Here is a 25030-nt window from a genome sequence, read left to right on the forward strand (position 1 = left end):
CCAGCTGATGACACGGCTTCTGACAAAGAAGGCTCTACTGCGCGCGGAACTTTAAGAATCAGTAGCCTGAGCACTAGCCCGACAGCGGCAATGATGCAAGAGCACGAGTTGCCTCACGAGCCACAACGTGAATTCTGCTCTGAGTGCTCGCAGATGGCTAGCAGGACACCCCGATGCCCCTCGATACACCTCAAGCAGCGTAGACACTGCCGCTCAGTGCAGCAGGTCATGGCGCAGCATTCACAATTTCCTGCACGGTCAACACAACTGCGACGGGATGAGCAACTGCGATGGGATCTTCTGCTGGCGCCATCTTTTCCGAGCCAACTACGAGAGGCGTGTTTCGCAGCCCATGAAATCAAGTCGCTGCATGTCCGAGAACGTCCAGCACGAAACAGCCAAGGACTCCTGAGGCGACCTTGCAGCTCGCCATGCAATCTCGCAGCGTGGCCGAGTGTAAGGAAGACAGAGTGGCGCTTGGGCACGGGCACGAGCTTGGCTAGCGCGAAGCAGACAACGAAGCAGAATAAGAAGAGCCGGTGCAGCGTACAAGCGTTGTCTTTTGTTTTCTCTTTACAATATATATATATATATATATATATGAGCATGTGTGAGCGTGCCCGCTCCATATTGGTCACCACCCTGTCAGGGCCTCCCTCCAATGAAGGGAGACATTAAGCCCTGACTGTCACAGCTCGACACTTGCAGCGCGCTGCTCAAACACAAAGTAGGATGCTCGAAAAGAATGCACACATATACACAGAAAAAGTGCGAACTAACTACTGTAAAAGTTGTTACTTTGTGTTTGAGCAGCGTGCTGCAAATGTCGACCATGCTCAACTCAATGCTGTTAGTTGTCTTGCTGTTTTTGTTTTTTTTTGAGGACTACTACGCATGGAGTGACACCTCTGCGTTTCCTTCCACGCAGTGGCGTTCGACGCGTTATTACTCTGACGAGCCGGCTTATTACCACCGTCTTTGTGCTGTCCTAGCCATTTCTTTAACTTAATATATAACAAAATTTGCACAGCATGACATTAGTGTATGACAATGACAGGTCACAACATGAAAGTCGTGGCGCACGGATCTAGTAAATTATGATCTAAGCACCTGTGTGTCTGTGCTCTCGTGGTCGTGTGGTTGGTTTTTTGCACAATTTGCATAGCATGACGTGTGTATGACGAACATGAATGACATGTCATGTCAAGAATATTATTAATTGCGTGCCTTATATGTCGCCTGCTTCGCGTAACATCTATTCCCACAGCGTGTGGGAACCAGCGGCTTGGTGGTGTTGTTTGGACGTTAGGCGCGTGGAGCCTCCAGTCTGCATTTCCTGCCGCACGGTGGTGTTCGACACATTGTTTTCTCAGCGTTCCACATCGGGAGTGGGTACAGAAATGGGCCACTTTTTAGTACGTGTTAAAGGGAAGTCTTCAAACTGAAAAAAATTTGGGAGCGTTGGGGACGATGACCTTTAAAAGCAGGCCCTTTGCGCCATCTTGCGGGTGAACACGCCGAAGCACCTCCGAGCTCTGGGTACCACCAGCGGTAAATTGTGTATATAAATAGCTTGCAGTTAACGATGCTGGAGAACGCATGTCGTGTGGAAAAGTTGTATAAAGGTGCGCACTGCGGAGTGAGGGGACACAGGTTCGAAACCCGATTGCGCACTTCAGAAATTTTTTTCTTCTGACCTATATTTCTTTGTGGCTTTTTTATATACCTGGTGTCCCAGCTATCTTTAGTCAAGGGTTAAAAAATACAATATTGGACGCGGGCAAGTGAAATCAGTTGCAAATTACTGACAGCCACCTTGCGCACTACAGACAGTTTTTTGTTTTGTAATGAATTTAATTTGGTAATTAGGATTATTTAACTAAATTGCTAAATATTGACTTTAGGCAAGAAATGCGACTTGCAAAGCTCGAAGTGTCTTCAGAAACACCCATTGCATTATTTGCGATAAAGTCTCACGTATACCATTTTTTCCAAGCTGCAAAGAAAGCCCGCGAAATAGAAAAAGAACCACGTGACTAGCACATTCGCGCGCAGCGAAAGTGGTGTTCTCAGCCCTGGTTTGAGCGAATGAAATCAGCTGCGGCCGCGTCTTGCCGGCTACGTTGCAGCGGTAGGCCGATAAGTTGGCGGTGGTTTCTTGGCCCGTTGCCAGCCAGTTGGCGCGTGAAGGTGCAAGTTGTAGTGAGCACAGGCCAAGAAACCACCGCCAGCTTATCGGCCTACTGCTGGTACTTAGTACTCTTGACGTGATCGGGCTCGTTCCAAAACATCTCACTCGTGGCGCATATAGTGTCCTGCATTTACGTTAATTTCTCGATTACTAGAGCACTGCTATTGATAATATTGATGTTTTAGACGTCCTCATACATTGACCTTTCACGCTGACATAAATTTTTATTTGCCTTTAGTGTCCCTTTAAGGAGTTCGTGTCATAGAAAAATTGGTACCGGCATTGATGGCGTGAAATCCCAATGGAAGCAATGTGCGAAAATCACAGCTCGAGCCGCAGTCAAATCCAGGCATTTAAGTATTCTACCCCAGAGGCACACCAGTGCTTCAGACTTCTCAGGCAAAAGACCCTACACAAGCGTCATGTTGGGGCAACGCCAATTGTGGTTGCAGTGTTGGCTATCCACCTTGATAACAATGTAATAAACATTGACGACGCAAGCTACAGTCAAGCATTGCTCGAATACGCAGATGAAGGCCACTTATCATATGCACATCATCGACCTTAGCATGCACTTCATTGTGATAAAACTTGCATCGCTGCGCTAACGTGAGTGGCAACGTTACGTGGGACCATGAGTAGCCTGTTCAACTCCAGTATAGTCGACGTGCCTGGCAAGCCCGCGATATGTGCATGCTACATTTACCCAAACATGTTGATCCACTTCGTAACACATGGCTCAAAGTGAAAATCTGGCATAGGCTGCTAGTCAATGAATGCTTCGCATGAATTCAATTTGCACGATACGTGGGATCAGTCGAATTTTGAATTTAGCATACGCCTCTTGAAAGTTTTGCATTCGATCAGCTTGTGACTTTTTCCTACGACATGTGTTCTCATGTATGGGGTTCCACATGCGCTTGGCATTTTGTGCACAGTCTTGAGATTAGATTTTTTTACAGATGTCTGAAAAGTATGTATTTTAATAATTGTCATAAGTTCCTGCTTTGTTTTGTATATGTCAGTAACTCATCTTTTCATACATTATTTCAGATTCTTGGACACCTCCTCTTTGGAAACGCAACCATTGGGCACAGGCCAAGACCAAGTCATTGTAGCGATACAAATCATGTAAGAGGGTTTTCATTTCTTTTCTCGGCAATAATCTTTGGCGTTATCACTCGCAACAACGCGAGCCAATTTATTTCAGGATGACTTCGCAGCAGAGCCAAAACACGAGGCAGCACTGGGTGCTGATTGTAAGTCCGGACAAGCTCGTGGCGCATCACCAGAGCCAGCATGTGAGCCAAGCCATGTTACAAATAAATCTGTTCAAGTGCAACTACTAACCCGCCACGAAGCATCACAAGCAAATAGAAGGAAAATTCTTTCAACAAGTGCTACGCAAACAGAGCCTCATGCTGTTTCTTCAGGTATGTGTCTGCATTCACTGTAAGACTAACAAGAAAAGTCAGTTCTGCTGCAAGGGAGAAGCAGTAAATGCTATAGCAACAAATCGGAATGTTACATGAAGTAAGGCTAGCAGTTCACTCCTTTAGGATCTGGTCTGGTGGCACTCTACTACACGCTGATGTACGGGAGTACAGCTGCTCAGCGAGCGAAGGAACTTTCATGCTGTTTGTTGCTTCAATACAAAGTAAGCGGTGAAAGCGCAGCAAGTACAATGGTGCTAAGGTAGCAGCCGTCAACTGATCTAGTTTGGGATAGCAGGCAACCGCGCCCATTTGATCAAAGTTTGGAGTTGCTGACCGTGCAACTCATACAATTATTCGTTTTCAGATGTCATTTCAGACATATTTCAAACATCGAATTATTCTTTTTCTTAAGCATGTTGAGGATGGTTTCTGTCTATTCTGTGGTATCCCAAAACCAGCAGTAACGCCCCATTTCGCACTTATGGGGATTGCTTGCAAGATAACTGAGAGGCCCTTATATTTTATACTACCACGATTGTCTGCCAGTATACAGTTGCAACTCTCTGCCATGCAGTACACAATTGGAAAGGTGTGTTTGTCAGAAAAAATCCGCATGCGTGGTAATTTGAAGGGACTCTAAAGTGAAACAGTGAATCGGTTTAGATTGATAAATTGTACCCTGAAAACACAAACGTCGGTAATTTCGCCATCATAGGCATATTAATAGATGAGAAAGTCAACGTAACAGCTTCATTTTTAAATTTCGTGCCGAAATCTCTGCGCCTGACGTCACGGATTTCAAAGTGAATTTTTTTTTTATTTTGGCAGCATTAGCTCAACGACATTCATTGAAACTTGGTATGTTCAGTCTCTTGCCCCCTCAGGACAATGTACTTAATTTTTACTGATTAGCAACTATGTAGACCTGAGTAGACACCGTCAAAATCTATAATGTCATGGCGATTTGTGTGGGAATTTCAAAGTGATGTTGCCACCGGCATTTCGTTTTTGCGCATTTGTTTGCTTACCAAATGTCTTTCGGCAAGTGTGGTGATTTTAGTATTGTGAAAGATGAATTTACTAATTAGAGAAAAATAGTTTTTCTCTTTAGTGTCCCTTTAACCATTTGACCACAGGTGCCTAAAGTAGCTTCAATTTATTTAGTTAGGCAACAAATTGAAATATTTCATTCATTGGTCCACCGCAGTTATCTGCAGTTTATTGAAATCGTGAATATGTTTCCATATATTGAAGTTAAAATATCTGGTGTTCTATGAATATGTCAAAGGTTTTTTTATGCTGCAAAATGCTCTTGAAATCACTGGGATTGTCTGCGCAGCGTGCGGTGCTATGACGTTCGCAAACTGTGATTGCCGCAGCCTGTTGCCTCGATAGGCGACATTAGTGGTGCTTTAAGTCGCATTCGCCACAGTACACTGAAATCATGTGGAGAACTATGCTGGGATGGTGGAGGGGCGACTAGCTCTCATGGGGCACAGAACATTTTGTCCTGTAATTACACACTTGTGCGTGCGCTGTGTAAGAGTACCACTATAATTAATGATGTCTAAAAAACTACTGGCGATCATTCAGAATGGTCTGTAACATTGCTGCGGCCCCGAGGAACAGTACATAAAAATGTGTGCCAGTGTTATTTATTATTATTTTTTTTTGCTTGTTGGGCATACTAGCAGGTCACAAATTTGGCAAGCTAGTTTTATCTGTTTTTCGGTGATTCAAATTTCTGCTTATATGAATATTTTTTCTGACCCTGTGAAATTTCTATCATCAAGATTCTACTGTGTGTGCTAAAATGAGGGAACAAGTTCTGAGAGTATTGCTTTGGTTCTCTGGACATTCATATCCCATACACTGCTGCATCACACTATCACAGATGTTCAATTCTATAATTCCTGCCAAACTAATGTGTTCATGTTTGTATGTCCTTTTTATATATACAGCCTGTCTTTTTGAAAAAAAAAAAAAAAACTAGTTGCATGAAATTACTGAAAAAGTAGTCACTCAGTTGCAATACTAAAAAATGTAATTGATTAAGGAATTTATAATGTTCAAGCCTTATTGATGCCTAGGCTAAAAGTATGTTTGGGTGTGCTGTGTTGTTTGTGCTGACTTTAATAGTGGTCTGTGCGCTGTTGCCAGTGTTTCCATTTCTCCTAGTTAGCAACTAAAAAGTTGCATGCTTTGGATATTGCCAGGTGGGCATTGCAACAGCGTCTTCTTAGAAATCATTTATCATTTTACACTTATGTTGCAGCCTAATCCATTATGAACTTAGGATTGTGATGGCAAATTTCAGATTGGTTGTATTGAAACGTATGAAATGGTCTAGTCACACTTTGCTCTGTTAAGTCTATTGAAAGTGAGAAGAAAATAATGGGTTTCATTGCACCGTTTAAATTTCAATCATCAACACGAAGAAATTGTTTGTCTTACAGAGTGCTCGTTCAGACAAGGTATTTAATAATGCATGCTTTTGTTTTTACGTACCTGGCTGTGCTGAAAGAAACAGTTTTGCAAATAAGAGTCCACAATGCTTGGTAGTGGCACTTTGGTTTGGCACTGGAAGATGTAAATAATAATTTGTAAGTGACTCTGTAAGTGACTGAAACATTATCTGGTGAATAAAGGAAGAGAATGTGGTGAATAAGGTCTTTGTATTCCCTGGTAGCATTATGCCTTTATTGAAGCAGTATATTATGCTTTTATTGTGTAATGCACATTAATGTGCTTGGTCATTGTGAGCAGCTAAAACCGTGATGCCATTGCATGCCTTATAAAGGTTTTTTTGCTGTATTCATAATTTATAGTTTGCTTTATATTGACTTCTTTCACTCATATTTTATCTCATATGCTTAATGTGTTGGAACGTGTAGTGGTTCTCTTGCTGTGCACTGTGCTATATATACTGTCGAATCCGACTATATCGAACTCGGGTAAATTTAAGTATCCTTTATATCAACTATTTTCGACTGCAGCAATGCTATAACGTCAATGCTCAGGAATATCTGCGGCTCCATTGCACAAAAATAGCTGTAACGCTTGACAAAAATAGCCGCAACACTTGATATATAAAATGCCAGGCAGCTTGAAATGCGTGAAGAGGTTGGCATTCCCCCACAAAACGTTGGCTTTTCCACGTATGGGAGAGTGAGAGGCATGATTAGGAGGACACCGCGCAGAGCAAGTAGAAGCTACCGCTTGCCAACATGTGCTTTCCCCCTTGATTTCTTGTCGCGCCACTGGCCCATCATGTGGGGTCGCCATTTGCTTCTTCGTTCGCTTTGTTAATGCGATGGTTGTTTTCTTAGCGTGATGCAAAGCTGGTGATAATCTATACAGTCGAACGTAGGAAAAAGATACCTGACGTTGCCGCTGCATGCAGCGTCCCGAAAAGTACGCTGAGTATGTTATTTGAAATCAAAGCCGACATCAGCTCCAAGGCAGGCTAGAGGCTTCCGGCACCTGACGAGTAGGCACAGCTGGGTATGAAAATTTTTGAGATGCTATTTACACTGATACCGCATTCTCTCTTGTTTTTCCCACCTTGCACATAACCCTGCTTCTTAACCTACAAACCACATAAGAATACAAATTTAAAAAAAATGCGTATCGCCTTGAAGGCGTGACTTACTACATTGTCATGAAGCAATGTCGGGAAGCCAACTTGTGCGATGATATTCGCATCGAAAATGGGTCATTCCACTCCAAATGTCGCAGACATTTGGTGAACATCTCAAATTTATTTAAAAAATTATGCTGATTTATTGCATTGAAAACAGTGAATTGCTAGAATATTTTGCAGAGAAAAATATTTTTGGTCACGTGAGTGCCTTCCGAATTATTTTCCTCAATTTTTCTTCAAAAATTATTTTCTTCCTTAAAACAAAAATTGTAATGATAAAACTTGCCATATAAGCTGAACTGTTCATTTGCTTTCACTTGAGGTATAAAGCTGATTTTTAATTGGAGCACCACGTGGTGCAAACTGCTTCTCAGTGTGACAAAAGTTGCGATTTTCTGAAATTCACAATTTTTTTCTCGTAAAGTTTAGAAACTTGAGGGGTCTGAAAGTATTTTTAATACAAAATATGCCTTTCGTACCGTAACTATTCATTGCTCAGATATTCATACAAGGCCCAATATTCAGGGATGAGACAGGCAGATATATGCATTGTGCATTTTTGATACGATTCCGTTTTCCTGCGCCAAACTGCTCCAAAATCATAAAAATCGCAAGAAATGCGCTGGAATGCTTTAAAGGGACTGACAACAAATTTTTCTCGACACAGTTTTTTACGGCGCGACAGGAAGCCCACCCTTCGTAGCGTTTGTAGCTGCAGTGGTTTATCCGAAAAGCACGTAGTTATTTTATAAGCAGTATTTTTCTATCTGAAAGGTTCCAAACACCCATGAAGGCTTGCTCCAGCAACGCTGAGAATTGATAGCGATGCCGCTAGCCTTCGTTGTTCTGCTTTCGCAGGAGTTGCTGCAACTATGCTTAACCACCTTTATTTTGAGCTTTCCAACCACTTTTGAAAATAGCAAGCTGTTACAATGAGATGTGTGGCTTTATAGACCTTTTCACAGCAGAGGAAAAAACCCGCCATGCTGGGCTGCACGCGGAAGTACAAAGGCTGACATTACAGCCTTGGCAGTGCAATTTTGGGGGGTCACGCCTATTTAGCGCAGCCCAGAGAGGACTATAGCGGCGCCCAGGGAGCCGTCTGTGAAAAGGTCTATACACCTTCCCGGTATTTGTGCAGCGTTGTGCGCACCTGCGCCCAAGGTTGCCTGCGCCTGTGTCATGGATGGCTTGTCCCGGCGTCGTTACCCTCTCGATACACGAGCCAAGCCAAGTAATCGAAAACGTAACTGCGCATATGCACGGCCGCACCGAGTAGCAGCGCGCGTCATTTCTGAGACGAAGTGTAGGTAGCAAAACTATGTCGCTCCAAAATCTTAGCGACGTGGAAACTGCGTGCACGGTTGCATGAGCATGCTGAAAAGTTGCTCAAGACGCGCTGACAAGCATGGAATCATTATGTCACGCGAAGGCAGCGCCACTTTAATGCATACTACTAACGCAGGCCTATATGTACATTATTATGAAGTAATACCTCTTAATATAAAGAAACGAACAACATTTCAATACTAACAAAAAAATGGTCAACAGCGTACAGCAATCAACGGTAACGTGGCCGTCTTCATAGGATCATTCATGGTTTTGCCGCCAGAGGCGCCACAGGTCATTTTTCGCGACTTTCAATTAAAAAATAAAAATATAAATCCATCTCTCACGAAAAAAACAGGGTTGGTTTCAGTCAGCGCGATGGACAATCTTTACATCAGTGGAGTCAACTCATTTCATATTCTGGGCAGTTGCCGGTCCCTTTAAAACAGCCTCAAAAGCAAGAAATTTGATGTCCACGTGAGCTTCAGTGGGGAAAAAAGGCTGAGTTGACAACACAATTTTTCAACCAGCGCCAGGAATACCAAGAAAATCAGATGTTCGCAGAACACTTAGACGCACCCAAGCGTGTTTCTTCTACGCACCTTTGTAACGAATGCTCCCATGGTGCCGCTATAATCTCCTCTGGACCGTTGTAAATATTTGTGACCCCGCAAAAGTGTACTGCCATGCCCCGAGCGTGCACAGCTTCTACTCGCTAGGCTGTGTGTTCTAGCGCTGCTGTCGCTTAGCGAAAACTACCGAGTGGCATGTGTAGAGAAGTTGACTCTTAGGTTCTTTGTTGCGCGTAGCATGTTCCTCCGGTCGCTGCGGTTTTCGTGTCGACGCTGCTGTGTGTGGTCACCCATGCACGCGTTTGCTGTGGGCGAGTACCTTTTTGTTGCGTCAACGCGGCGTCAACTATCTTCCTGCATGCGATGCGCTGTGTTCTCAAACTGGGTTCTGCGGAACCCAGGGGTTTTGTGAAGGACACCTAAGGGTTCCGCGATCGGCCAGAACGAATGCAACTCGCTCCCGTTTTACCCCCATTAGCAACTAATTTAATTATTTAGACAAGCAAATTTGCATTGCATTTCCATTTAACGAAGCCATCGACACCGTATCTGCGCATGTCTGCGGGTATCGAGAGACCCACGTGACGTGGTAGCAGCAGTAAAGACTCGTCGTCTAGTGCGTGCCATAAAACTTGCACGATTTAAAGGTGCCCGTTAAACAGGCCTCTGTATGTCCGGCGCTTCGTTCATGTATAGTTCATGTGAACACATTGCTGACGCTGCGCGGTGCCTGAAGCATGCAGTGTACGTATTATCGGGAGTTCAACATCAATTCTACGTATTATCGGGAGTTCAACGGCGATTGCCTTCGACATTAAAGGGACACTAAAGAGAAGCAATGAATTGGTTTAGATTGATAAAGTGTGCTCGGAGAACTCTTGTGTAGTTTATTTCACCGCCATAGGTTTATTATTAGAGAAGAAAACAAAGTTCAAAGTTTCATTTTTAAATTTCGCGCCGAACTTTGTAATTCGTGACATAAAAGACTTCAAAGAGCATTTAACTTATTTTGGCGCCACTGGCTCGACGACATTTCCACAAACTCGTTATGTCAAGTCTCTGGCCCCCTCAGAGGACAATGTACTTCGATTTAACCGATTAGGAACTACTTAGGCCCAAGCAGGCGCCGTCAAAAATATGTGACGTCACGTCAAATGGTGCGGGAATTCCAAGGTGGCGTCGCCACCTGTATTTTCTTTTTGCGCGTTTTCTTGCTTATTAAGCGTCTTCGCCCAGAAAGCGTGTTTTTGGTATCGTGAAATACTACTTCAATAATGCGAGAAAAATCGTTTTGCTCTTTAGTGTCCCTTTAAAGAAAAGAGAACAGGTCAATGCTAATACTGTGGTTGCGCGCTTCGAGAGACGTTATCATAATACATATAAAATATAAATATAAATAAAACCCAATAAAAGCGTACAGTACGCTTACAACGGCGCTACTCTTGCAGTGCCATACGCACGCGTTTGACGAGATAGTCGGTGCGGTGAGGTTTCTTGGCACCCACGCCGCATTGTTGAGGGTGGTACCGCACTGGGTGGCAGTGAACGGTGGTGCAGCGTGCTTTTGTTGTCGTCTGTTAAAAGCGTTCAGTACACATTACGCTATGCCAACCACGCAGCTGAGCAGATAGCGAAAGGCACCAGTGGCGTAGCCAGGGAGGGGGCACACTGGGCCCATGCCGGCCCCCCCCCCCCCCGAAATTTTTTTTTGCCATGGCACACAGAGCACAAAGTGACACTCGACCGCATCTGCCTGCCCGGCCCCCACTTCAGATCAAGGTGGTTCCCCCCCCCCCCCCCGAAAAAATTTCTGCCTACGCCCCTGGAAGGCGCTCATTGTGACGTTCTCCTGACAAAGAGTAACACTGACCTACAGGAAGCTCTTGGGAAGCTTGAAAATCTAAATAAGCAGACATACAAAAAGTCAAAGCAGTAGTATGCTAAATATCACTGATCTTAAGCAGAAGCCTACTGCTGTGTAACTACAATTCTTGTGTAATCACAATTTTTAAAATTTCTGACGTTCGTTTTTCTTTAATGTACGTTTGAGGTGAATTTAGTTTCCAGAACCTTTTTTTCAGTTATTTCATGTTTGTTACACGGGCTAGATAGGTTGCGGGGTATGTAAAAAGGTTGTGTGGTTCCTACTTGGCGACAATCTGTTAAAAAAACTTTCTCCGAAGGCTGTTTCAGTGTCAGGTGTATTCTCTTCAGTGTTAGCTGTATTCTAAGCCAATTAAAATAATAAGCCAATATGTACTTTCCTCCAAGTTGCTAAAAATTTGTTTTTTCAAGCTCCTAGGACGACATGTTAAATGCTGCTAACTGCTCCAAATCAACATTGTTCTGCTCCAAAATCAAAATTTTGCTGCTCCAAAAACTGCTCCCATTTCATTTTCAACTGTCTCACCCCTGAATATTGCAGTGTCAAACATAGAACATTTTGGCAAAATTACAGGAGGCGTATATGGCAGAAAAATGGCACTAATATTACCGAGCTTCAAACACCTTACACAAACACCTCTGCTTAATATATAAACCAAATTTGATATTGAAACAAGAAAAGATACTCATAGAATAAATTTTCTTACAAACAACACCCAGATGACATTCTGGCAAATTCGGAAGGCACTCACGTGACCAAAAAACTTGTTCTCTAGGAAATATTCTGGCAATTCACTGTTTTCAATGGAATGAACCAGCACGATTTTTTTCGAATACATTCGAGATGGTCCCCAAATGGCTGGGACGTTTGGCATGGAATGACCCAAATGCAATAATTTCATTAAAAGCTATATATCTAATTATCCTACATATCGAACTAGTTCCCGTTCTTTTGCGAGTTCGATATATGCGGGTTTGACTGTACTTCTGTGCAAACAAAAGTACAGTAATTAGTTTAATGGATTTATTGGTGCATATTCAAAGACATTCGACTGTAGATATATAGTCAGTATGGCATCTACATCCGATTCTATTTTTTGGCACCTGGTGTTTTCATGGGATTCATGTGCAGCAAGATGGGAATTTTCGTGTAATGTGCTGGTTCGGTGCACTGTCGCCATAACAGTAGCTTTAGTTTGTGTGAGACAAGGTGATTAATTACTTCACATACATGTGGGGTAAACACTGTGTATTGCCTGCTGCTGCAGTCCAGTTGCATGTAATGTATGACACCTGATTTGCGTTGCCTATGTGTGCTCTCGGTGGCTTTGCAGGTTCCTTGTGTTTTGCGTCGCTGGAGCAGCCTTCTTCATTGGCGTCTGTACGACGTCAACTGCATTCCTGCCAGCTGTGCGCCTATGTGACCTGGGACCAGTCAGCTATGAACAGGCACATTCGGAAGCATACGGACGAGCCCCCTTTACAGTGCCACTTGTGTCCAGCTGCATTCACTCACAACTCCCAGCTGGTGATTCACATGCGCACCCACACAGGAGAGCGCCCCTTTGCCTGTGTCCACTGCAATGCATCCTTTTCACGGAAAGACACCCTCAAATACCACATGCGCATTCACACAGGAGAGCGTCCCTTTCTCTGTGTCCACTGCAGTGCATCCTTTTCGCAGAAATGCAGCCTTGTCGTACACATGCGCTCGCACACAGGAGAGCGTCCCTTCTCCTGTGGCCACTGCAGTGCATCCTTTGTGCAGAAATGCCACCTCGTGAAACACATCCGCACGCATACAGGAGAGCGTCCCTTCACATGTGTCCAGTGCGATGCATCCTTTGTGCAGAAAAAGAAACTTGTGAGACACATGCGCCTACACACAGGAGAGCGTCCCTTTTCCTGTGTCCACTGCAGTGCATCCTTTGTGCAGAAAGACGAACTCATGATACACATCCGCATTCACAAAGGAGAGCGTCCTTTCTCCTGTGTGCACTGCAATGCATCCTTTGTGTATAAAAACAGCCTCGTGAGACACATTCGCACGCACACAGGAGAGCGTCCCTACTCCTGTGTCTTCTGCAATGCTTCTTTTTCACGAAAACAATACCTCACGAATCACATGTCCCGTCGTCATGGAAACAAGAACCCATAAATGTGAGAAGCCTACGGGCTTTACCTAAAGAAGGTGAAGTGTGGCAGGGACAGCATGTTTTCTGCGTGAGAATAAAAAAAAAACATGGCTGATCCCGCTGTCATAGGAATCGGTATAACACGAAAGTGAAACGTGTCTTCACAGACGTAGTTGAGCGTTTGTTGCGCATTCTTTCGCCCCAAGGGCAAAGGAATGAATGCTACAGCAACGAATTGTAATGTCACGCGAAGAACAGCAAGCAGCTCGAAACTTGCAACGCGCTGCTCAAGCAGAAAGGACGCACGGAACGAACATACACAGGATGAGAGCGAACTAACTGTCACATTTGTAACTTATTTCTGTGTGAGCACCATAGGCGTGCGCCATAGGCGTGCGCAGAGGGGGGGGGGGGGGGCTGCCCCCCCCCCCCCCTAGTCACCTAAGAGGGGGGGGGGGGCGCAATGTCTGCCCCATACATTGACTTAAGATGGAGGGGGGGGGCGCTGCGATGAACCTTCGCACCCCCCCTTCCTAAAGGGGAACCCTGCGCACGCCTATGGTTGTGGTGCTGGCTATCTAATTTTACAAGAAAGCAATAAACACTACATATTTACTCTTACGATACAGGTGTCATATCAGATTAACGTCTATGGTTCCAGTGCTGACTCCGCTTTTATAGCAGTCTAATAAACATTACATTTGTATTCCTATGATTCAGCAAGCTATATTGAAGCATTGCTCGACCCCGGAGGAATAAGTTACCTAATATATTCACATGATTACACCATAAAGTGCACTTAGTTTCGATAATACTGACTTATGTACTCTAACGTGAGGGCTGACGTTGCGTCGCACCATAAGTTACCCTTTAAACGCCAGTGTATATCGACGTGCCTGGTAAGCCCACAATGTGCACATAGCTACAAAAACACGTCGATCCACCTCGCAGCGCTTGGCTCAAAGCCATAAAATACTGCATAAAAGTACTTGCTGGCTGCTTCGCATGAAACCGATTCCCACAACGCGTGGGATCGGCCGAATTTTCGTACCCTCTCCATTTCTCAAGGAAACAGCGCTCTCTGCGTCACCAATCCCCTTCCGTATCCCATCCAACTGTTTAAAGGTGAATCTCTTGGGACGCGTGCAGCCCATTGACAAAGGGCAAATTTTTACCATGCAGCAAGATTTATCTGGCATCGACCTCGAAGCCATCGGTGCCCTCAACCCTTCTGATGTAACACCTTCCGACCTATTCAATTCGTCGATCGCAGACGGACTGTCGCCGGCTGAACGCTGTGATCTTCTCGAGCTGCTGTACTAGTTCCGCAAATCTTTCTACGTTGCGCAACCTGCCCTGGGACGAACGTCTGCCAGGGGCGTAGGCAGATATTTTTTCCGGGGGGGGGGGGCACCACCTTGACCTGAAGTGGGGGCTGGTCAGGCAGATGTGGTCGAGTGTCATTTTGTGCTCTGTGAGCCATGGCAAAAAAAATTTCGGGGGGGGGGGGGGGAGGCACATTCACTACATCGACACAGGCACCAGCGCGCCAGTGCGACAGCGACCATATGCCGTGTTTCCGCCGCCGAACGTCAAGTTATTGCCGAACAGGTTAATGATATGCTTAAACGCGACGTTATTCGACCTCCACAAGGTCCGTGGGCATCACCTGTGGTTCTAGTTAAAAAGGATGGTTCGATTCGCTTCTGCGTGGATTACCGGCGCTTAAATAAGGTCACTCGGATAGACGTGTACTCTTCGCCCAGGATTGATGACACCCTTGAATGTTTACAGGGTGCCGAGTTTTTTTCATCGTTATATTTGCGTTCGGGGTATTGGCAGGTGCGTTTAGCAGATGCCGATCGTCCAAAGACAGCCTTCGTCACATCTGACTGTCTATAGGGCTGACGCGCTGGAGTTTTGTAGAGTCACTGGAAAATTTCAGAGTACCGCAAAGGTAGGCTGCACGCGGGCAACATTGGGCGGCGGCGGCCATATCCCTTCCGGACCGTTCGGCGCGTTGGTAGCGTGTGTTGAGAAGTGACCGATCTTTTCGCCTCGATGCCGTGTTACGCTCGGCGTAACTGCAATATGCGTGTGTGTGTTTCTTCAAAAGGATATCAGAAGTGATTTCGAGTCATCGACAGTCATGAATCGACTGCGCGGTAAGCGGTGTAGCTAATGAAACGTGCGGCGAATGTTGCCATGTGCTCGCGAACTCTCTCCGTGGCTTCATCGGTCTCTTTCGTTTCGCGGCGGAGTGTGTTCGCAAGGTCCGTAGCTGTATAGTTGCATTAGCATAATGACCGTACGAGATTGCCCTTTATTTCGACACTTGGTGAACGACTGTTTGCGCTAGCTTTGCAGTCGGTGTTCAGGTTCACTTCAAAGCGCATTCGAGAACATTCAGCATTGCGTCCCTCGACTGATCGTTGACGCATACCTTACTTGCGCACCATGCTTGCTGTTCAGCTGGGTGTTATCTGTAATAGAAGTGGTGCGTGTACGGTAAGTGGAAGTTGTGCGTGAAGTATTTGTCTCAGTTCGGAACGCCAGCAGCCGAACGCACGGGCGAATCTGCGTGCAGTAGGTAAGGTGTATTTTATTTTGCGAATACATTGTCATTTCCTAACAGATATGTAGAAAACAGGCCATCAAAAAATGATTGACGTCACTACTCAGTTTCATTTCCTATTTTTTGTCTCCTTAATATTCCCAATGTTACAGTGCATTTGCAAATATTTTGCGGTGTTCCGACAAAGCTTTTTTTTTTTTTTTTTGGCGTTGCCAGCGCGTAAACAGCTAGGGTTCGGTTTCTGCACTGCTTTCAATTCCAACTTTTTTTTTTCGTAATGCACTCTTGTTAAAAACTTCCTCGGCGCAGTGCTTTATGTTATTTTGATCAGAAATAGCACATCCCGAAAATTTTTAAAGGAGTGGTGACACAAAAATTCGGACACAATTTGACTGTTGAATCACACTAATGGGTGCATATAGGTGTCATCTGTACAATATCAGCCACAAATACAGCCTAAAAGTTATTTTAATTGAGTTTTGAAGTTCGTGAAAGTGCCGGATCGGAAATATAAGCAAAAGACGATGAGGTCACTGAGTGGATACCACGTACGTCACGAGTTCTGGCCGGGTTACCGGAGGCGTGTAGGAGACCGACAAAGCTGGTAGCGACACCTGATGATGCGTAGCCTAACCAGAGACCTACAATATAACATCGCAGCGACTTACCCCGCTTACTGATTCCATGTAAAGCATTTGCAGTGAGATAATTAGCAACTCACAGTATTCCCATTGCTTTTTTTCCCGACAAGAACTACAACGCGACGGAAAAAATCGAAAAAATAAATTATTGTATTTAGACAAAACGCCACAAGATGTCGCTACGGGCTCCGCAGTTGTACGCAGTTGCTGCTGCTGCAGCAGCCGTCAACAGCTCCGGTAACCAGGTACCCGCAAACGATAGGAAGTCTACAGACGAACTAAACCTCTCTGCTGCCGGGATCATATTGCGTAGTGGACAGATAACTGCTTCGACCCTCCGACGTGCGTACGTGGGATTGGTATGCCTTGAGAACGCGGCGTTGCCTGATATAAATACGAGTCAGTAAAGCGTACATCACGTCATTTGCATGTTACGCATAAACACTGTTACAGAGTGCCAATGTTGTGATTTCAATGCTTCCTTCGTCACTTCTCATCCTGCTACTTTACGAATGATCGGAGCGAATATGTTTCAGCACGTCTAATGCTGCGCCTACTCCAAGCCTGGCGGAAAACGTCGTCTCAGTTGGACAACGACTACAAGAACAAAATCGCAGCTACCGGCAAGATTCGCAAAGTGAATCGAGCTTTTCTTACTGATTTTTACACTTCTGCCAGCTCTTTCGTCCATCGCCGCACTAGATAAGCAACGTAGTTTGACAATCGAGGAAACAAGCACTCGCAACGCACAACACCTGCTCAACACCGCAAACGAAACAGCAGACAACATAGCAGAAGCTGGCCAGTGACGTCACTGGTTCTTGCGGTCTTGTTTACCAAGTAGACCATCTACGTCACGGGGCTACCGAGTGCTCTTCGAATCGAAACTGCCTCCGGTCGTAACATACGAGCATATAATTAAACATTCGTCTCGCGCTGGGGCAAATGAGTTTCGTTGCCGCTATTATCGATTAAGAGCAAAAAGCAGAGGTTCACAAATTTTCTGTCACCACTCCTTTAACGCGCATGCTACTGCAACACAGTATGTGTATACGAGCTAGGGCTCGCATGAAATCGATTCCCTCAATGCGTGGGAGGATAAGCCGTTTTTTTTCTTTTTTTTTGTTGTGACCATTTCTGACCCACTAAACAGTATTGTAAGGGTGCGCTCGGCGTAATGTGGTATTAGCAACATTTAAAAAAAATAAAATACGCTTAATAACATTGCTTTATATCAAGTTTATCAACAGAGTTCCACGCTTCAGTTTTGCGCAGTGGCAAATGATCACGCGACAATTGCCTACAAGGTATACAGGAAACAGTTATTATTTCAAAATAAGTCTTCGATTTCGCTCTCATGCGTGACGCACTTATAACTCGAAATGCATGCACAATCTGTTCAGCAGATCGAGATAAACAGCCAAGCAAATAGAAAGGTATGTAGTATGTAGTTTTCAATATCGCAATATCGCTGAACATAGCGAACCGTAAAGGGGAAGTGTCCTGTTGCATGACATCTTTTCCAGCAAAGTTTGTGTAGTTCACTGCAGAAAGGAGTGTTCTTCGAGGGGGGCGAATTCATTCCGCGGCCAACTATGCAGCCACGTACAACGACGCTCTGACGTTAATGTTTCCCACACGGAATTCAAAAATATACGAAATTCCCGGAGTAGCTCACCAGCAACGTTCGGTTACTGGTGAGCTACTCTCTGGCATCTGCATGACGCGTTTAAAAAAAGCGACGAAGTACTTCTAGGGACCGTGGTACTGCTAAATGTCCGGCCGCGCTCTGTATTCAACGCGCCTGCACCCAAAGAGCTTGGAAGGAATATGGCGGCGAGAGGTCTCGTGATGCGAGTAAGCCAATCGCGTCGGCGGCGGCGCGCGGAAAACAGATGCGATACTCTGAAAATTTTATAGTGACTCTAGAGTTTTGAGTACTGTGGCGGAGCCTGGTGGCGTGCGCCGAAGTTGCTTGGGTAGTCAAAAATGGACGCCGACCGGCGAGTTACGCAGTTCTCAGTTGCTTTGAGCGTTTTACTTAATTTTGCGCCTAGTTTTCAGGCTCAAAAAGTGCTTAAAACGTACGCAGGAACTTGTCCGCTATGCCTGCAGAGTCTGACATGTTTGACGAGCGATCCCTGCTTCAACAAACCGTGCCGAAAGCAGGTCGTTCGGGCGACGGCTCTGAGCAGCGCGCGGTCCCGAAGCGCGGTCGCCGCCGTTATTGTTGCGTGGTTAATTGCCTCGAACATGGGGGTAAGGATCCTAATGTGCGGTTTTACTGGTTCCCCTGAAAGCCGTACGAAGTGGAGCGACGGAAGCGCTGGATACGTGCCGTCCGACGCGTGAAGTGAGTACGCGAGCAAAACGTGGTTTGCAACGTAACGTGCTGATTACTTTTCGTACGCGCGTGCACGCGTTTATATATGTATATATTTCCTGTGTGCAGTCCAGACGGCACGCCGTGGCTGCCGACGGCGATCACGAGGATATGCAGCCGGCATTTCGTGGGAAACGAGAAAAACGATGCCATGAGTCACCCTGCGTATGTGCCTACGATTTTTCCGGCAGCTTACAGCCGGCTGCTTCCAGCGGCCGGCTGTAAACATTGCGCGCCGTCGCTTCTCGACCGCCACCGCACGTTGACAGAATTTGACGAATTCCCTAGAAGCAAATGTTGAAAATTACGACCGTGCATGGGGAAAAAGTGTGTTTGCGACTGAATGCGGCAGAAAACGGCACACGGCGCGAATGCGCTCATTCGGGCCGCCGACGGCTAGCCTTCGTCACTGGACCTTTCTCGATTCCGTTTCGTCGTGTAATGCAAATCATTTCGGCTTTCTTAACAGCAATCTTTTCGTTTATGCACTGTCGTGAATCGCGCGAGCATGCCTCGTAAAACGTAAATCGAGTTCAACGTCGTATGAGATTCGCTGCACTTGCGAGTTGCAGCGCGCCGAAACGGTTCCTTCAATCTCCTGCACGTCGTAAACATACTTGACATTAACGAGCTTCTTGCGTTTACGCAGATTGCTTGGCCTGAAGAACTCAGCCACGCCAGAAATTGGCCGAGATCCAAAGCGCAGCACAACCGACAGCGGCGGCTCCATTGCACATCTGAGCTTAGTGCTGCATGCGGCCGCCAGTCTGACTACTCGAAACCAAAGAACTTATCGTAGGGGGCGCTTTTTAGCACCGTTTTCGCAGCGCCGCCTGGGCAGCCAGTCAGGCCTATATGAATTCACTGTCATGCCCTTCGCCCTCTGCAATGCGCCGGCCTCCTTCGAGCCCATGATGGATTCGGTTCTGCGGGGTTTGAAATGGAACATATGTCTCTGCTACCTCGATGATATTGTTTTCTTTGCGCCAGACTTCGCAACACATCTTATACGCCAGAAACATGTCCTGACGTGTCTGAAGAATGCACAGCTCCAACTGAATCTCAAAAAATGCCGCTTCGCTGCGCGGAAACTCACGATTCTCGGTCACGTAGTGTCCAAGGACGGCATACTTCCAGACCCGGCTAAACTACGCGCTGTCGCTGACTTCCCCAAACCGACGACTCTAAAGCAGTTCAGGAGCTTCATCGGATTATGCTCTACTTTCGCCGGCTTGTGCACAACTTCGCCTCTATAATTGCGCCTTTGACCCAGCGCCACCGATGTCTCGCCTTGGTCTTCCGAGTGCGGTAAAGCGTTCTCCACTCTTCGCCGTCTCCTGACATCACCATCTATATCGCGCCACTACGATGCTACGGCTGCAACTGAGGTGCACACAGACGCCAGCGGTGCCGGCCTCGGTGCGGTTCTCGCGCAACGAAAGCCTGGGTTCCCTGAGTATGTCGTCGCATACGCCAGCAGAACGCTCACCAAGGCTGAGTCAAACTGCAGCGTTACAGAAAAAGAATGCTTGGCCATAATTTGGGCACTTGTCAAATTCCGCCCATGCCATATGGCCGCACGTCTGATGTGGTTACGGACCACCATGCATTATGCTGGTTGTCTTCGCTGAAGGATATCCATCAGGTCTTCTTGCCCGTTGGGCTCTCCGAGTATGACACCCGCGTCGTATACCGTTCCGGCCGCAAGCACGCCGATGCTGATGCGCTCTCGCGGTCACCACTATCCACTGAAACTGCATCCATATCTTCTATAGATCACACGCTGCCAGATCTTGACGTCGACACCGTCTCCTCTACCCAGCGCAACGATACATGGATAGCTTCGCTTCTTGACGTGTTATATCTGAGGCACCCACACTCCCAACCACTCGAGCCCTGCAACGCAAGGCTTCGCACTTAAGCATTGGAGACGGCCTCTTGTACCGGCGCAACTATTCACCAGATGCCAGGAAGTGGCTCCTCGCTATTCCTCGAAAGCTGCGCTCCACATTCTGCGCGTCCTTTCACTCCGACCCGCAAAGTGCTCACGCCGGTGTTTTCAAGACTTATGAACGCTTACGGAAACGGTATTACTGGAGCGGAATGCTTACCTATGTTCGTTAGTTCATTCGTGGCTGCGACGAGTGTCAGCGACGCAAAAAAACCACCGCATTCTGCAGCAGATTCACTACAGCCCCTTCCGTGCCCAGACCGCCCATTGGACCACGTCGGAATTGGCCTTTATGGACCATTGCCATTGACCACGGCAGGTAACCGATGGGCAATCGTTTCTGTGGACCACCTTACAAGGTACGCCGAAACCGCTGCTCCTCCCACGGCCACCGCTCAGGACGTCGCATCTTTCATCCTCAATCGGTTAGTGCGTCATGGTCCTCCTCGCGAACTCCTCAGTGACCGTGGCCGTGTATTTTTCTCCTATGTAATCAAGCACTTCACCAGTGCCATATTGCACACCGGACGAGTACTGCCTACCACCCTCAGACGAATGGTCTGGCTGAGTGGTTTAATCGGAGCCTGGGCGACATGCTCGCGACGCATGTTGCATCTGACCAAACAAACTGGGATCTGGTTCTTCCATTTGCGACCTACGCGTAGAACACCGCTACACAAGTGACAACCGGATTTTCCTCATTCTTCCTTCCGTATACGGTCGCCAGCCGACGCACACTATCGACACTTTGCTGCCATACGCACCTGATGCATCCGAGTGCACGACCGTGTCAGAAGCCGCCCGTCACGCTGAAGAATGCCGCCAACTAGCCAAGCAGCTTACAACAACCAACAACGTCAGAAAGAGGTCCGCGATGACGACCACCCTCCTGCCGCAAAGTTGGCACCTGGAACACTTGTATGGCTGCATGTACCATCCTGTGCACCTGGTTTGTCTACCAAACTACTTTCAAATTACCATAGTCCCTACCGCGTGGTCAAGCGCACGTCACCCGTAAATTACGCCATTGAACCGCTTCGCAGCTCGGCGACCGTCGTCGGCGTGGACATATTGTTCACGTAGACCGCTTGAAGCCGTACTTCGACCCGCTTGTTTCCTCCTGCTAGATCTCCAGGACGGCTTCATCTTTCTCGACGGGGGCAATTATAATGAAGTAACGAAGACAATGACAGGGGCTCAACGATCATCATCACGAGCGGAGGCACCACGAGATCCGCGTTAGACACCACCATCTTCCCCCTGTGTTCATTTCCGATCTACCGCCTCTTTCTTAGGCTTGCCCAATAACCTCATTACACTATTTACCTGTTTGTGGAGACATTTTTTCTGCCGTTTCGTTACTGCAGAAAAATCTTCAGACAGTACTGTAAATAGCAGTAACCTGGTCCATTTATTTATCTGTATTCGTGAGAAGCGAAAGGAGCTGCACGAGAGTACTCGAGAGAGTGCACGAGAGGGTTCCGGAAATTTCGACCACATGTCCGTGCCAGTTGGCGGCATTCTTCAGCGTATGTAGCGGCTTGGGATATAGTCGTGGACTCGGAGGCGTCAGGTCTGTACAAAAGAATGGTTTCCATAGTGCAGGAAGGTTCGCGTCCGTAAAGGAGAAAAAAAGGGGAGAACCCATCAGTAGTGCTTTGAATGGCGGTGTTATAGGCGAACGTAGTACTCGAACGTAGTACTCGGTCTCAATTTGAGCGGTCTGACGAGATGTACATAGACAGCATGTCACCAAGGGTGCGGTTGAAGCGTTCTGTCATTCCATTGGTTTGGGGATGATAGGCGCTTGTGGTACGGTGGACGACGCGGCACTCACGCAGAAATGCTGTGATGACGTCGGAGAGTAAGACGCGACCACGATCACTTAGCAACTCTCGAGGTGCTCCATGACGAAGGACGAGATTGTGCTGAATGAAACTGGCAACGTCTTTTGCTGTAGATGAAGGAAGAGGTGAAGTTTCGGCGTACCGCGTGAGGTGGTCGACGGCAACGATGATGCAACGGTTACCGTCTGCAGTGCTCGGAAGGGGACCGTAGATGTCGAGGCCGACGCGGCCGAACGGCCGGGAGGGGCACGGCAAAGGTAATGAGGTACCGCCGGCGTGTTGAGGGGGAGTCTTACGTCTCTGGCATGTGGAACAAGCCCGAACGTACTGTTGAATAAAACGGTACATACCACGCCAGTAATATCGGAGCCTGATCCGAGAATACGTCTTTAGGAAACCTGCGTGGCCACATTGGGGGTCATCATGGAACGTGGAACAAATTTTGGACCGCAGGTGACGTGGAATGACGAGTAGCCACTGACGGCCACCAGGTGTGTAGTTTAGTCGGTAAAGCACGTCATCGCGATTGGTGAAGTGCTTGACTTGGCGGCGCAACGTTCGAGTAAAGGGAGAAGCGGTCCGACCAGCCAGGATGTCCAGAATGGATGCAAGCCACGGGTCCTTGCGCTGCTCGGATGGCATGTCGGCGATGGTGAGGGCAGTGGTATCACAGAGAGGACTTGTGCAGCAGGCAGGGTCAGAAGAAAGGGGCGAACGGGAGAGGGCGTCTGCGTCCGAATGTTTGCGGCCGGATCGATACACCACGCAGATATCGTACTCTTGCAGGCGTAACGCCTATCGGGCGAGGCGACCACTTGGATCCTTTTGTGACGACAACCAGCAAAGGGCGTGGTGGTCAGTCACGATGTCAAAAGGGCGTCCATACACGTAAGGCCGAAATTTCTTTATGGCCCAAATAATGGTGAGGCACTCCTTTTCGGTGACAGAATAGTTACTTTCGGCTTTACTAAGAGTTCGGCTTGCGTAGGCAACGACGTACTCTTGGAAGCCGTCTTTCCGCTGCACAAGAATAGCGCCCAGTCCGACACCGCTAGCGTCTGTGTGGACCTCTGTGGATGCAGATGGGTCATTGTGTCGCAGAATAGGCGGCGACGTGAGGAGGCGGCGCAGTTCGTTGAAAGCATCGTCACAAGGGGTAGACCATGCCGAAAGATCACTAGAGCCGGCGAGGAGCTTGGTCAAAGGAGCGATGATGGTCGCGAAATTGCGAACGAAGCGCCGGAAATAAGAACAAAGACCAATGAAGCTTCGGAGCTGTTTTATGGTAGTCGGTTTGGGAAACGCTGAAACGGCTGTATGGCTGGGTCAGGGAGAATGCCGTCCTTCGAAACCACGTGGCATAGGTTCGTAAGCTTTCGAGCGGCGAAGTGGCACTTCTTCAAGTTCAGTTGCAGTCCAGCGGCGGAGAGACAAGCGAAAACTTGCTCGAGGCGGGTTAAATGGGTCGAAAAATCAGTTGAAAAGACGACAATGCCGTCTAAGTAACACAGGCAAATATTACACTTGAGGCCTCGAAGGATCGTGTCATTCGCTCGAATGTAGCTGGCGCGTTGCACAGGCCAAAGGGCATGACTGAATTCGTAGAGCCCGTCGGGCATGACGAAAGCTGCTTTTTCGCGATCGGCCTCCGCCATGGGTACCTGCCAGTATCCAGAGCGCAGACCTAAGAAAGAAAAGAATTCTGCTCCCTGTAGGCAGTCTAAGGCATCGTCGATGCGCGGCGGAGGACAGACATCCTTGCGGGTGATTCGGTTGAGACGCCGGTAATCCACGCAGAATCTGATGGATCCGTCCTTCTTCACCAGCACAACTGGAGAGGCCCAGGGACTGCTGGATGGTTGGACTATGCCTTGAGCATGTCATCGACCTGGTCACTGATGACACGGCGTTCGGCAGTTGACACACGGTATGGACGCTGTCGCAATGGTTCCTGTTGACGGTATCAATACGGTGAACAACAGCTGACGCTCGACCTAAGGAAGGTTGGTCATGGTCGAAGGAGGCTCGAAAACGCTGGAGGAGCTTGACCAGCTGTTCTTGATGCTCAGGCGTGAGGTGGGAGTCGATAGATTTGTGGAACACGTCCATAGGAACTTCGGTGTCAGTTGCAGGTGTAATGGCACAAGTCGTAAGTCTGGAAGCATTGGGTCTTCGAAAATACATCTCGAGGGTCCCCAGACACTCGCCACGTAGTAGGACGTACGGGTAAGCAGACGTTGCACGCGTAAAGTGCCGCGGAACCATTGGAAAAGTCGATGATGGCATATGGGAGGAGGAAGGTTCGATGGCGCGCACTAGCTATAGATGGTTGAAACAGTAGGGTCGAATAGTGGCAGCAGGAGAAAACACAGGCACTAGAACGGCGGACAAAAGCGCGATGTGGACATCGGCTGCGGCAAATACTTTAGGCGCACTGCGGTCG

At 47.2% G+C, this 25030-nt stretch overlaps 2 protein-coding genes across 5 annotated transcripts in view; both read left to right on the forward strand.

Moving 5' to 3' along the window:
- The window catches only part of LOC119390677 (gastrula zinc finger protein XlCGF57.1), a 963551-nt gene that overhangs the window by 887984 nt on the left and 50537 nt on the right, over positions 1-25030 (forward strand). For 2 of the 3 annotated variants that reach the window (XM_049415125.1, XM_049415124.1), the window contains exon 5: positions 12390-13570. The exons of the other annotated variant lie outside the window; for it this stretch is intronic. In XM_049415125.1, coding sequence (XP_049271082.1) covers positions 12390-13213 — 824 coding nt within the window. In that variant the 3' untranslated portion in view covers positions 13214-13570. Of the gene's footprint in view, positions 1-12389; positions 13571-25030 lie in introns of those variants that run through there. 3 annotated transcript variants of the gene reach the window in all.
- The window catches only part of LOC119390670 (gastrula zinc finger protein XlCGF8.2DB), an 807836-nt gene that overhangs the window by 40731 nt on the left and 742075 nt on the right, over positions 1-25030 (forward strand). Inside the window, exons 4-5 of one of the 2 annotated variants that reach the window (XM_049415126.1) lie at positions 3245-3322; positions 3402-3624. The exons of the other annotated variant lie outside the window; for it this stretch is intronic. Of the exons in view, the coding sequence (XP_049271083.1) occupies positions 3245-3322; positions 3402-3624 (301 nt within the window). The remainder of the gene's footprint in view (positions 1-3244; positions 3323-3401; positions 3625-25030) is intronic. 2 annotated transcript variants of the gene reach the window in all.

Source organism: Rhipicephalus sanguineus, chromosome 4, assembly GCF_013339695.2.
Source record: "Rhipicephalus sanguineus isolate Rsan-2018 chromosome 4, BIME_Rsan_1.4, whole genome shotgun sequence".
NCBI classification, from domain to species: domain Eukaryota; kingdom Metazoa; phylum Arthropoda; class Arachnida; order Ixodida; family Ixodidae; genus Rhipicephalus; species Rhipicephalus sanguineus.